At 44.1% G+C, this 14957-nt stretch overlaps 1 protein-coding gene across 6 annotated transcripts in view; it reads right to left on the bottom strand.

The window, feature by feature from the left end:
* Nucleotides 1–8639: 8639 nt before the first annotated feature.
* The window catches only part of SEMA6B (semaphorin 6B), a 683939-nt gene continuing 677621 nt past the window's right edge, over nucleotides 8640–14957 (bottom strand). For all 6 annotated transcript variants that reach the window (XM_069964532.1, XM_069964533.1, XM_069964531.1 and 3 more), the window contains one exon: nucleotides 8640–9840. In XM_069964532.1, the coding sequence (XP_069820633.1) occupies nucleotides 8762–9840 (1079 nt within the window). In that variant the 3' untranslated portion in view covers nucleotides 8640–8761. The remainder of the gene's footprint in view (nucleotides 9841–14957) is intronic.

Raw genomic sequence — 14957 nt, 5'->3', positions numbered from 1 at the left:
GAGCAAATAGATGGTGCGTGTTCTTACGTGGAATGTTAGAGGTCTGAATGATCGTCTTAAAAGAGCGAATGTATTTATGGGTCTTTCCAAATACCTACCTGCAATAATTGGGTTACTGGAAACTCATCTTACTAAAACAACTGTGGTATGTATCAGTAAAAGGTGGGCGTCCCGGACGTTTCATTCCTTTGGTTCTGTTTATTCAGCAGGAGTGTTGGTTATGATACATGTCGGTTAGCACAGTGTTGGCTTTTGTCTATATCCCCCCACCTTTCACCACAGACATCCTGGTGGAATTACTACAGTTTGTGAGTGGGAAGGAGTACTCTAATCTTTTTGTCAACGGAGACTTTAATTGTACGATGGAGCCCAGAGACCGGAGATCTTATAACGATAGTCACCTCAGGACAGGCTCCCCCTTATGGAAGTTTTGTGCTGAGACTGGGTGGTACGATGCATGGAGGGTTATGCACCCTCTCGCTAATATTTTTTCATGTTTTAGTGCGTCGCACAACTCACGAATAGATCTTCTCTTGTGTAATCAGGCTGGACTCAGGAGTGTTTCTAAAGTTAGCTATGCTCCCAGGGCTTTATCAGATCACTCTCCGTTGATCTGGGTAATTAAGAGCAAAGAGGAGAGCAGGGCTGGTAGATTCTTCAGATTAAACCCTCACTGGCTCCAGTTGTTGGAAAATCGGGAGGGGGTAGCGAGAGAAATTACCCAGTTTCTAGAACATAATCTGGGATCGGCATCTGTTCAATGTGTTTGGGATACCCTAAAGGCCTATATAAGGGGCATCTATATTAAAGAGATTTCTGTGAAAAAAAAAGGTTTTCGGAAAGAAGAGGAGGACTTGCTACGAAATATTGACATAGCTAAGTTAGCCTATTCAGAAGTAGGAGGAGCAGACACCTTAGCTCAGTTAAAATCTGCTGAGGAGAACTATGCTATCTATTTAAAACGGAAGGCACATAGTAAGCTGTTATTTTATGATCAGAGGTCTTATGCTGAGGGGAATAGACCCGGTAAAACTCTTGCTAATGTTATCCGAAGTCAGAGGGAATCCCAAGATATTAAAGTAATTAAAGGTCTGGATGGGACACTGTTTCACTCACAAGATCAGATTGGGTTGGAATTTAGGAATTTCTTTGCCTCCCTCTATACCTCCTCTAATCCTGACTTAGGGAATCTGCACTCGGATTTCCTTGGGCAGATTAATCTCCCTAAGATCTCCACGGCCCAAAAAATACTAATGGACTCCCCTATCATGCTGGGTGAGCTAGAGGAAGCTCTCCTTTCAATCAAGGGCAACTCAGCCCCTGGTCCAGACGGACTGCCCTATGAAATATATAGATGTCACTCCAATATTCTTTTACCATTCTTGCTGCGGGTTCTTAATGAATCCTGTACACAGGGGTTCTTGCCAGCATCTATGGAAGAAGCTAATATTATTCTTATCAAAAAGAAAGGTAAAGAAAGCACTGAGATGGAAGCTTATCGCCCCATCTCACTGCTGAACACTGACTATAAAATATTCGCCAAAGTATTAGCAACGAGACTAGGGAAAGTAATGGAAGCCATTATTGCAGACGATCAAAGCGGCTTTATGCCGGGTAGGAGTGTTCATCATAACATCAAAAGAGCCTTCCTGAATATGCAGACCAAGGGAGAGGGTACCAGAGCGCTACTGGGGCTTGACGCGACCAAAGCTTTTGATCGCGTTGAGTGGTCATATCTATGGAAGGTATTAGAAGATTTTGGTTTTGGTAACACCTTTTCAGGTATGGTTCAACTGTTATATAGGAATCCCAGAGCCTCGGTCAGTGTTAATGGCATTCCCTCCCCCTCATTTGTAATCACTAGAGGAACTAGACAAGGCTGTCCCCTTTCACCACTATTATTTTGTTTATATATTGAACCCGTGGCAGAATGGATTAGGCAGCACTGTCCATTTAAAGCCTTTGGAGTAAGGGGTTGTGAAGAAAAAATTCTTTTATACGCCGATGACCTGCTCCTGTTTGTCTCCAGCCCTGAGCTCTACTTGCCTTCAGTGATCATTGATTTGATTTGAGGCTTGGGTCGTTTACAGGGCTGGAGATAAATTGGACCAAGTCCTCGGTGCTGCCATTGGATGGGGCTTTAATAGGGGAAATAGGCAATTTAAAAATTCTCGCGGAAGGGGAAGGACTTGAGTATCTTGGGGTGGTTCTGACACCCTCACCAGAACAGTATGTGGAATATAATCTGAAGCCTGCCTTAAAGAGGATAAAAGACAAGATAGGTGTATGGGGAAAGTTGCCGTTGTCTATGTCATCGAGACTTTCCCTTATTAAGATGGTGGTTCTGCCCCAGATCGGCTTCTTCTTGGCCGCTGCTCCCTCCTGGATCAATGATAAATGGTTCCGGGGGATTGAGCGGATCTTGAATGGGCTGATCTGGGGGAGAAAGAGGGTGAGACTGAAGTATTTACACTTTTGCCCCCCCATGAAGAAGGGAGGGTTTGGACTTCCAGACTTCAGATTATATTATCTATCCTACCAGTTGGGATTTCTGTTGGCGTATAGGGACGCCCACTGGTGGAATGGAGGTAATAAGAAAGACATATTTACCCAGTTGGAGTCTGGTGGGATCCGGATGAATGTGATAAAGACTGGTTTGGCAGCCAATGCAGTAAAGTTTGGAAAGAAATAAAAAGGATATGTAAGGTTAGGGGGAGTTTAGAATTTACTGATTTATGGGAGAATACGTATTTGACAGAATTTACTAAGATTCCCTCGCAAGGGTACTGGAAAAAACTACACTATGTTAAAGTGAAGGATTTCTTTGTAGATGGGGCACTAAAAGATATAGATTCACTGTCTTTAGGGGGGGGGGGGGAAGGAATGGGGACACAGATTTAGATACTTGCAATTAAAAAATGCACACGATAAAACACTTGATAAAAGCTTATTTTTTGTTCATTATAATGAAGGAATTCATAATATAATGGGAATAAGTGGGGTTAAACACATAGTTTCTAAGATATATAAGATTTTGCTAGCACAAAAATACCATTTAATAAAGGAGGGTTATAAGAAGTATTGGGAGAGGGATCTCGGACCACTGGCCACTGAGGAATGGGACAGTATTGTTAGTAGTGTAGCTAAGGTATCCATGAATCTTGAACATAATCTAACTCAATTTAAAATTATTCATAGAATTCATTACACTCCTGTTTTTATGGAAAGGATCGGTATCAGGGACAACTCCTGTTGTAATAAATGTGGGATGGAAGGTGCAGGGTTACTGCATTTACTATGGACATGTCCAGTCATAGGGGAATTCTGGTCAGAGGTTAATGAAGAGTTAAAAAACAGAAGAATTTTTAAAGAAAGTATCCCAATTTTGTTGGGAGTTCTTGGGGATGTCGGGGGCCGGGGGGAGCACAGTAGCCTGGTTGGCTCTCTGCTTTTTCTGGCCAGGCTGACTATCCTCAGGAACTGGATTAATGATAAAAAACCTACCAGAGATGAATGGCTAAATTTGGTTAATAGGGCTAAGTTGTTTGAAGTATGGATGAAAAAGGCAAAACTTGTGAAGAAGTGGGAGGGATGGTAGAGTGGGGAAATTCTTAAATCCTTATCTCTTCCCCTTTTTTTTTTTTTTTTTTTTTTTTTCCTCCTTCCCGCTTTCCTGGCCGGGGTCTGGGTGGGGGAGGGAGGGTTTGAGTGGTTGTGGTCTCTTGGGGACAGAATTGTTAAGCATTCAATAATGTATATTGATTTTGAGCCAAAGGGTCATGTTGACCAATGGAATGTATGGCAATTTCTGTATGTCGGATATTTTTATACTTTATGAAATGGAAAAAGAAATAAAGAATTTAAGAGATCCCAGAGGTAAGTGAACAAGGCCATCTAGTGGTCTGTAAGGGATCAAAGAGGTGTGGCTATTGGATGTGATGATCCGACTGCTTCAGGTGCAAGGGTTTGTATCACACAGATGAAAAGCACTTGACAAATATTGGACTTGACAACTTTACAGTGCACTACAAAAAGTGCTGGTGCATTGGTGGAGCTCATAGATGTTGGCTGAAAGTAGGGCGGTCATCAGGGGACCCTACTTTTGGAGGCGGAAATCGTGATCCTTCATCCAAGGTTATGACGGGTGCATTACCCTCAGGAATGGATTTCTGGATGAAGGGTCGTGATTTGTGCCGGGCCTCCCCATTTGTTAATGTTTCAAATAAAATGCAGCCTTATGCACAAAGTATGTTGTGTTTGTATTTATTGGGGTTTGTATCGTATAGGTTCTTAGGTTACTGTAGGAGTGGGGTTAGCAGGTTCACTCCTTAAGTGTGACGAGTTGGGGGAAAAAAGGGGTCTCCCAGCGAGGAACCATAAGGGGGGGGGGGGGGAGTCACTGCGACCACATGGTTATGGAGAGTTTCTTATTAAAGTACGAAGTGGGTTCCAGTATAGTAAAATAGAAAAATGGCTGCTGGTAAGAGAGAGAGGGGTGGGAGAGCAATAGGTCTTTGTGTGAGAACAAAGAGGGCTTAGTATGTGGAGGGAAATACCTGGGGGAGGGAGGAGGCAAGCCAGGGAGGAGGGGGGGAGGGGTCATAGGTATATAGGGAAGGTAGCCTGGATAAAAGCAGGACACGTTTTTTAGATAAATAAAAGTATTGTTTACAAAAAATAAACTGTTGTCTTCATTTATTCTTTAGGCTAGTTTCACACATGGCAGTTTTCACACATAGTAGTTTTTGAGCCCAAACCACAAGTTGATTCCAAGTAAAGGGTAAAATAAAGGAAGCACTTATATGTCTTGTATGCCTGTATCCACGCCTGGCTTTTTTTTTAAAAAAACGCATTGGCAGTTTTCCAAACAGCTAACATATAAGAAGCAGCCTAAAAGTTACTTTTAATTGATTTAAAATTAATATGTCATGCATTAAACAACAAAACAAAAAAACTTTAATCAGCATTCGGATCATATCAATGTTATTAAAGCGACTCCGTACCCACAATCTGCCCCCCCCCAAACCGCTTGTACTGTCAGATAGCTGCTTTTAATCCAAGATCTGTTCTGGGGTCGGCAGTTGATGCAGTTATTGTCCTAAAAAAACAACTTTTAAACTTGCAGCCCAGTGTCAAATTGGTGTGGCCTAGAGTGTCTCTGCCCTAGGCCTGCAACGCCCTTCCATCCCTCCTCGTCAGGTATATGATTACAGAATCTTTAAAGTTGCAGACAACCTCATTACTTAACCTAAAACACTACATACTTCATGTTTGCCAGGATACGGCTTTTGTGCTTCGGTTTACCCAGCCCTTTACAAACACATTTATGTGTTTAAGTTTATGGGCACATATTGTAAAATATACTTGGTTATGGCTTCTAAATACACAAACACAACTTAAATATATTCTGTAAACAGTTCAACATAGGAGTGCTTTATATGGAGGTATACGACATGTTGCCATAGTCTGGAGCAACTCTGTGTATTTTCAAATCTATACATGTTTTGATGGTGATGCCGACTGGAGGTGGAAAGAGTGCCTTGTGGGATTGTGGAATGGGGTTGGCTGAGAATATGGAGGTTGACTGGAATGCCTTGGAATACAGTAGGCCTTTGTTCTTTTATTATAGTATTTTCAGTCAAGTGTCCAAGAAGACCTTTGCCCAATAGGTCACACATTATTTTTTCTGCCAAAATTCTTTGTTATTTTGTCATGCACCTGAGTTTCTCAACAACATTGGATCCGTAACCTTTAAACTCGTTGACAGAAGTGGCCAAGAGTTTCTCAGCATAGGTTAGAAGCTCCTTGCTGTGCTGTGGTTGCTCTCTTGTTATTTTGCAATTTCAAGGAATAACTTGGCAAGAGTATGTGGAACAAGATGAGCAGGCTGGAGCACGCTACAATGTTGGCTGACAAGATGACATGTCCAGTTTATCCGAAGGTGTCTAATTAACATTAAGACAGTTTTAACTTATATCAATCCCTGTATACTAGTGAAGCACGTATCAAACTAAACTTTGGATAAACACGTCTGTTGTCTTTGTTACAGACTACATGTCAAACCTTACCTGTGAGATGTTAGTAGATATAGTACAAAGCTCTGAATTTTCAGGCCAAGTTCTTCTTTTACTGACATGCTTTTACCTTCAAGTGAGTCATTTTGCATAAGACCGGGTTCACACTAAGCATAACACCGGCCACTCTGTGACCCGTCAGGGTCACAGAACGGTCGGTTTTACTAAAGACCTGCAGTATCAGCCGAAAGATCTTCATGACTGGTGAATTTAAATGCAGGTGCACCCCTGTGCGCCCGCATGCCAATTCACCTCTGCACACAATGGAGCATATGGCCGGAGCCGCACACTCCATTGTGTGAACTGACATGTTCTGTGCGCCCGCTAATTAATGAATTGCGGCCGCAGACTGAAATGTAAGTTTTTCGAGTGTCCAGATGGAGCGTATACTATGAGGGAGACTTCTTTGTGGTACACAGTCTTAAAAAGTTTTGGATTTTTTTTTTAACAAACTTCAAATCGGCCTGGGGAAAATATTTGCCACATAGCTCATGGTAGAGAGTGATACATTTCAATGAACACAAAAAACTAAGCCAAAAAAACCCCACAAAAACTGTGATGAACACAAACCCACACAATTTAAACTCTTAATTACCTACTCCAGGAGCAAAGTAAATGTTCAAAGCAATGGAGAATATAATATTCTCTTCACGAATCTTCAATGTCGATTTTCCTCTTAACATGAGCCAAAACCAAGGAAGAACATAATTCAATAATTAAATATTTACCCCCATGAACATTCCTTCTCAGAACAACTCACATAGCAGGTATAATCTGCGAAAGACAGTTTATACAAAATGATCAGAAAAATAATAAAGACCACAATTAACGATTTCTTGGTTGTAGTTTGATCGTTAGCTATATTTACACCAGCAGATAACAACTAAAGTTTGATCGCTATTGTGAAGATTTGAACGATAATCACTGCGTCTAAAAGGACCATTATACCTTAAGGGAAGTATGACCAGCCACATTTGCTAACTGAGGAGAGTCAAGAGGACCACATGAGATGCTTGGCATTGTCTGATAAAGTTTGAGTGGGCAAGATAATATATCTAGCAATGACGGAAGCCTTCATCATATGCAACTGTCTATTCATACAGTAATATATGTATACGCTGGCCACTGACCCCCATTATACAAGTGTAATCTGTGCAGCATCCATTTTTATTGGAGACTACACTTTCCTATACAGCACAATAAAAGCATGATGAAAAATGCCAGTGTGCCTCAAGACTGTCTATGGATATGTTCAGTGTGTGCATTGGAAGTTTCCAGGCACACATGTGGAACATAATAAAAATGACAAAAAAACAGACCGAAACTATGACAGAGGTGCATCAGCAATGTATTCTTTGTTATGGCATAAGAAAGCCTTTGCTTTGATTTTACTAGCACACTGAATCAACCATATTTATTTATTTTATATATGTATCGGGAAATGAATCCCTGGACACCTATGTATGAGAATGCTCCCTAAGCTTTCCTGTTATTTATAAGGACATATTGACCCCAATTATAATTCACACATCCATGCATAAATTGTTCACTACTCTGAACTTGTCAAAAGAATACTTAAAAAAACCTAATAAAATATTTATCTATATATATTGTGCTTGGCTAATGAGGGAACACACGTTTCGCCCATTAATATAGATGCTCTTTTAACAGCACCTTCAAAGAAATTCAAAAAGATAGTACTCAATTGGATACAATGCCTAGGGGCAATATCTTTCACCAGCAGCTTGAGAATGTTTTTTCAAGGCTTCAAAAAAACAAACACTGGAGACTTTAGAAGCTGACTTGGAGTTTAGAGAATGCATGAAGCATTTTCTTTTAAATATATTGCTTCTGGTGCGTATAAAACAATGAACATGTTATGCTTACCTGTCAGCACTCCCCTGATGTCCTGTTGTGGTGTCACCGGTATCCCCCGCTGAAAGCAGAGCCTTCATTTCCAAGACAAAATCTTCTAGGAGTAACAGCCTGCTCAGCCAATCACTGGCTGCAGGGCTGTCCTGTCTCAGTCAGTGATTGGCTGAGTGGGCTGTCACTCCTGAGACAAGTTTGTTTCAGAAGTGGAGGCTCTGAAGTCAGTTGGGGACACTGGCAACACTGCAACACCAGAGGAGTCTGGGCAGGTAAGCATAAAATTCTGGACAATCACTTTAAAGGGGTACTCCAGTGGGGGGGGGGGGCTATTTTGGGATCTGGCTGGGGAGGGGGTGGCTGAGAGAAAAGATGTCCACTCACCTCCCCAGATCCAGTGGCGGGTCCTGTATCTCGGCGCTTCCCGGCTGCTTCCTGGTGTCTGACGCAGGCTCGAGAAGTGAAGTCTCAAGTCCGCTCAGCCAGTCAGTGACAGAGGCGGGATCTGAGCTGACTTGAAACGGATCCCGCCTCTGTCACTGACTGGCTGAGCGGACTTGAGACGTAACGCCTCGATCCCGCGTCAGACACCAGGAAGCGCACGGGAACCGGAGCGTCGCGATACGGGACCCGCCGCTGGATCCGGGGAGGTGAGTGGACGTCTTTTCTCTCAGCCAGGTCCCAAAATATCCCCCCCGCTGGAGTACCCCTTAAATGCAAATTTTACTTTGCTTTTAAGCCCAGCACTAAAATAGCTTCCATTTCTGTGGCCCTTCCAAACTGGAAATAGCCAATGTATTCTATTATTTTTGATTATATTACTGAGATTTGGATGTATGTGGCATTCCGTATTGCAACATTAACTTGAAGTCTGAGCCAGGGGTTATGCTCTGTGATGTTTGAGGATAAATATACATTGTATCAGTGGGCCTTTTCCAGTTTTCTTCCCAGGTAAAAGTCTCTCTCTTCAGATGTGAGGACAACTGGGGAGTACTGCCTCGATAAGGTCTTTGACAAAAAATCTCACTTGTAGAAGCAGAAACATGTCTGTGTTTTCTGCCAGAACAAAGGCAGGATAATTCTCCATGCATATAATGCGAGTCAGGTCCCAGTGATGAGTGATGCAGCATTTTCTCTCCATAAGGGGTTAAATATTCCTGTATGCATTTTGAAAGGAAGTTTGGGCTGCTCCTGTTTTGAGGTAAATATTGATTCTCATCCAAAGGTACAGGTAGAGTGCAAGACTCCTTAACATGAGGCAAAAAGTAACAAGTATTGTCTCTGTGATTATTAAAAATTCTAACAGTTTCTTCATGTTGTGATAAATATTGAGACTCATCTTCTTTAAGTGGTAAATAGTGAGAATCTTCCTTATGTAATGGGGCATAGCGAGAGTCTTCTTTATTGGGGTGGAAAAAATGTGGGTCTTGGGATTCATATTGGCTATCTGAGGGTAAATTAGAGGACGACAGATGCATGTCTTGGTGCAATAAGCTTGCTGATGAATCTCGCAAAGAGTAAGTTATGTATTCGTGGGAATCAGTGATTCTCTTATGTTGTTCAGGTGTCTGTTCAGGGGTTGGTGGAATGCCACTATGTTCCTTATTGTGTCCAGGGTTCCAGGCATGTTGTTTTAAAGATGTGAAGACAGGATCATGATCTGCATGGCCAAAGTCTCTTCTTCTACTTACACTTTTAACAGATTTGTCCAGTATGAGGCCACTGTCCTTCTCTTTTCGTCTGCATTTCAACTTTCTGCTCTGTTGAGTGCTCAACAAGCATACTCCTAGACCTGATAATACAGCGCCTACAACAAATGCCGCCACAGTGGAAACAACCAGCATGTTGATGGATACTTCAACACCTCTATGCTCTGTGAAGCTTTGTGTGAATAAACCTATTGAAAAGCAATTGTTAAATATTACTTGAAAGAACAAACATAAAGCATTAATCCAAATCATAACACCTTGACAGGTTGATGGCACTGATGAAATTAAATTCTGTAAAATGCAATAAATGTACATGGAACAGACTCAGAAGTTGGTCATGCACAATGAACAGCAATTGTCAGCTGTAACATCTGTATGGAGAATATTTATATATATCTTTGTTGGAAAAGATTTAGTAACTTGTCATCAATGGGGGGAGTTGCAGTGTGAGGTCGTGCAAACATAGCAGTGTCCCACACCGTTGCATCCCGCACCGCTCTTGGGCTTTTTGACGTGTGTATTCTGGAACTAGCCTTATCTGCCGTATGGAGAATTGTGCACTTGCATGCTATTGATGAGTGCCCGCCCGTGCAGGAGACTGTTTTGCTGCCGAGACAGACAATACTAACTAACCAATCTGCAGAAGGATGGATTTCTACAAGGAGCTGCAGGGTGTGCGAGGTGAGGTCCCGTAAAGGGGTGAAATTGTTCCTGAGTGGCTTATTTGATTAAATACTTGTACATTTTGTATTGTATTGTTCATTGGGGGGAAGGCAGGATCTTGCTCAGCTATTTGCATCGCAGTATTGGTGATCTTGTTCAGGCACACCAATCTGTTGGACCTGGTGCCAGGTATCATGAGTGAGCATGCATGTACTGACCATGCATACTGAGCTGCTGAGCTGCTGAACTGCGTATACTGTGCTCTTGAACTCTCTGATAGTCTGATCTGTGTATAATAAGCTCCTGTACTGTAAATACATATGTTAAATTGTGCATACTGAGTCTCTAAACCGAGCATATTGAGCCACTAAACAGTGCATACTCAGACGTTAAAGGGAATCTGTCAGCTCCCGGGCCCTACCTAAGGTGTTGACAGTATGCTGTAGTTTGCACTCCCCTAGTGAGTATGGTGAATTTCCGTGCAGTGGATTATGCACAATCTCACGTCTCCTACTGTATTGAAGAGGCAAAGAGGAGTTGTTTGTGCCGCACTCTGGCCACCTCACCATTCCTTCCTCCTCCCTCCTCTTCATGAATAATCAATGCTGCCCGGCCTCCTGCTCACTCAGCTGTCAGTTAGGGTACATTTACACAGAAAGATTATCTGACAGATTATCTGCCAAAGATTTGAAGCCAAAGTCATAAAGGAAAGCCTGAGATTTCTCCTCTTTTCAAATCCATTCCTGGTTTTGGCTTCAAATCTTTGGCAGATAATCTGTCAGATAATCTTTCTGTGTAAATGTACCCTAACTGACTGCTGAGTGAGCAGGAGGCTGGGCAGCATTGATTATTCATGAAGAGGAGGGAGGAGGAAGAAATGGACCCTTATGCTACGTTTACACGGAACGATTATCGGGCGAATTTGCGCGATAACTATCAAATTCGAAAGATAATCGTACGTGTAAACGCGGCGAACGATAAATTGTTCATTTTGATCTTTTAACATGTTCTTAAATCGTTGTCCCGCCGCCCGCCCCCCGCTCATCCGCAGCCCCCTGCGTCGGCTCGATCGCCACCCCCGCCGCCGCTCCGATCGCCACCCCCGCCGCCGCTCCGATCGCCACCCCTGCTGCCGCCCCGATCGCCACCCCTGCTGCCGCCCCGATCGCCACCCCCGCCACCGCTCTGATCACCACCCCCGCCGCAGGGCAGGGCATGACAGCACTGATTGGCTGAAGAGGAGCCGTTTGAAGTTCCCGGCTCCCCTGTTCAGCCAATCAGTGCTGCCTTGCATTGATTGGCTGAAGAGGGGAGCCGGGAATTTCAAACGGCTCCTCTTCAGCCAATCAGTGCTGCCTTGCATTGATTGGCTGAAGAGGGGATTTCGAAGACCTGCTACGCGGAGCAGGTAACGTATGATCGCGGCAGGGGCGATAGGAGCGGCAGTGGCGAGGGGGCGATCAGAGCGGCAGCGGGGGGGGGGCGATCAGAGCGGCACTGGGGGGCCAGGCGATTGGAGCGGCGGCGCGGGGGGGGGGGGTCGATCGGAGCGGCGGGGGTGGTGATCAGGGCAGCGGGGGTGGCAATCGGAGCGGCGCAGGGGGCTGCGGTTGAGTGGGGGGGGGGCCGGGCTGCGAGTGGGGGGCCGGGCTGTGGGAGCAAAACGACCGCTAAACAATTTTTCCGTACGATATATCGTACCCTCTAAACGCTAATCGTTATAGAAAAAAATCGTTACTTCGAAATCGTTAATCGTACGATCGGGCCAATTATCGCTCCGTGTAAACTTAGCATTAGTTTCTCTGATTGCAGATCAGTCCTCTGTAGGCAGGTTAGGTCTGAAAGTAACATTTAGATATAGTTGAATCTCTTAGCCCAAATGTGTTGGAGCTGTGGTCTAGGGGTAACTAACCGGTCTAGAGACCTGCCAGCAGTTCATTCTCTGGTTCATATCCCCTGATGAAAATAAAATAGAGATCTTTATTTATTTATTTTTTTCTTTATCATTATTGTATTATTTTTAAGGCTATGTTCACACACAGTATTTTTGCTCAGTATTTGTGTAAGTATTTTGCAACCAAAACCAGGAGTGGTTTGAAAACATAGAAAGGCTATAGAAACACTGTTGAAATCGAGCAGATGGCCATTATTTAATGGTAAATATCGGCCGTTGTTTTAAAATAACAGTAATGATTTCCCATTAAGTGGCTGTCATCCACTCAATTTCGACAGTGTTTGAACATAGCCTGTGTTTTCAATCCACTCCTGGTTTTGGTTGCAAAATACCAAGCCTAAATACTGTGTTTGTGGTGTGCCCCCAAGATGTTGTGTCGGAGGATTGGCCGGTCACTTGCTAGGGGTAGGGTGTGACGCCACTCCGGTGGTGGTTGGCCGAGATACAGCCGGGCTTTAAGATGTTATGTCGTGACGCCAGTGACGGTTGGGCATACAGGTATTGTGGCACACCTGCTTTTAGTTTAGAAGGCTGGTTGTACCCTGTTCCCCTGTGGACAGTGTCCTGCCGGGTTGCTATGGGGTCCCTTGGGATGATATCATGGTGGCCCGGAGTGGTGTAGTGACCCCCCCGGACTATCGGAACCGCCACCCACAGAAAGGGGAAATGTCCCAATGCTGTAGTGTACACTGTGTTGGTGTGAGATGAAGAACTACAGAGTCTTTTTATCATAAATAATCTTATTTTTACTTGGAAGGTACTTGTGTGCTGCAAGTTATACAGCTTTTCCTTGACAGGGTATAATACACTTGACAGTTCCCTTGATAAAGCACATGAAAAGGCACTTGATAATACAGGAACCAGATCTGTGGTAGGGCTACAGTGGAAAGTACAGTTGTGCTGACTGTGTTGCGTGTTGAGAGATACAAAGAATCAGAGGAGCAGAGAGGAGGATGTCGTGAGAGTCCCAACCCAAGTAGTACTGTGCTCTGCCGGGATGTTGGAGGATGAGGTAGAATACTTAGAAGAAGAAGCGAATACGTGTGCCCGTGACCTTGGGTCTTCACACCACCTAATGTCCACCAGTGTTGGGTGACCCATGCTATGAGGGTGACACAAGGCCCCAGACCTTGTTACCTGGGATGAGCGGAATGCTGAGGGTTCCCTGCTGACAACTGCGCTGCGACATAGAGTTCCTAGGCTCTTAGCAACTTTGCTCCATCCGGATCAGTTCCTAGCTTACTGCTGTCTGTGGAGGCTGTCCTGCTCTGTGACTCTCCTATTCCACAACATGGGTTGAGGTTGTCTCTGACTTGTCCTCTCCTGTAAGGGTTTAACACTGCATAGTGTTGTCTAGCGTTACTGAGAAGAAACTGTTAGCTGTGTCTTGTCTTGCTCCCTACTCATACAGGGTTCTGACTAAGACTGAACTTTGAAAGTAGGGGAGCTGGCAGAGGGCCAGGGCCCAGAGAGGACCACCGTAGAGAGCTTTATAGCTTGCATCCTTCCTCTACAATGTCCAACACAAAAAACCTACACACTTTCTCTACCAATGTGACTTCCTACCTGAGCGTATCTAAAGTGCGCTGTGAGTGGGTGAAGAGTGCATTAGAAGAAGTAGAGAGAGTAGTAGAGAGAGAGAGAGAGAGAGATGATAGGATAGAAGAAGAGAAGATTCCCATAGGTCCACAGATCCATGTGACACACAAACAATAACCCTTTACATGCTTTAGTTATGCAGCATCTAAGTACATATATCTAATACAGCGACATCTAGTGGTGAAACTTTATCACCTTCATCACCACTTGTGTACAATAAGTACAGGCTTTTACGAAGGGTGTAACCAATAGCAAAACCCGTGGTGGGATACCACATGTGAACATAGCCTTAACAATAATACAAAAATGAGAAAAAAAAACAAAGACCTTGATTTCATGTCCTACCGCCGCTGAGTGCAGATCAGCAACTCCTCCTTTTTGACGTAGGTGCTTTTTTCCCCCCTATATCCTACCGCCACTTTCTGCTGATAAGTGCCGCACATAAGTGCGGCATTTATCAGCAACTCCTTTGTTGGCGTAGGTTTTTTTCTTACTGTTAAATAAAAAACGTAAAAAACACTACATTACACCACACGAAATAAAGTTTTACACTACACTAGTACACATTTACAAACCCCACATACTAGTCCCCGTATAAAAACGGCCCCCAGGGCGTTTTCGGTGTCGGACGCATACGCTATTATTGCCTCCGACACCGAAACAGCCAGTGAGGGTGAATGGGGGGATCCTTCTTTCCTCCTTTCATCCTCATCCTCATCATCCAATGACATATCTGGGGGTAGCGTAGCATATGCTGCCCCCCAGACACATCTTTTCCGCCAGTACCGTCCCATTAAGAGATCACGGTATGGCGTGAAATTCTACAAACCCTGTGAGCGTACCTCAGGGTACACATACAGATTTAGGGTACGTGCACACTGTGGAATGGCGAAGGATAACCCTTTGTGCATTTCGCAGCTCGCACCCGCCGGCGGACTGATGCAGGCACGCGTCTCCACCTGTGTCATAGACTCCGTTCTATGCACGTGCGGATTCCATCGTCTGTCCAAAGAATGAACGTGTTCATTCTTTGGACAGAGGGCGGAATCCGCCCGTGCATAGAATGGAGTGTGACACGAGCGGAGACGC

The sequence above is a fragment of the Dendropsophus ebraccatus genome, chromosome 3 (genome assembly GCF_027789765.1).
Source record: "Dendropsophus ebraccatus isolate aDenEbr1 chromosome 3, aDenEbr1.pat, whole genome shotgun sequence".
Classification (NCBI taxonomy): Eukaryota; Metazoa; Chordata; class Amphibia; order Anura; family Hylidae; genus Dendropsophus; species Dendropsophus ebraccatus.
Note: the sequence above shows the minus strand (reverse complement) of the source record. Positions and strands in the feature narration are given on the sequence as shown.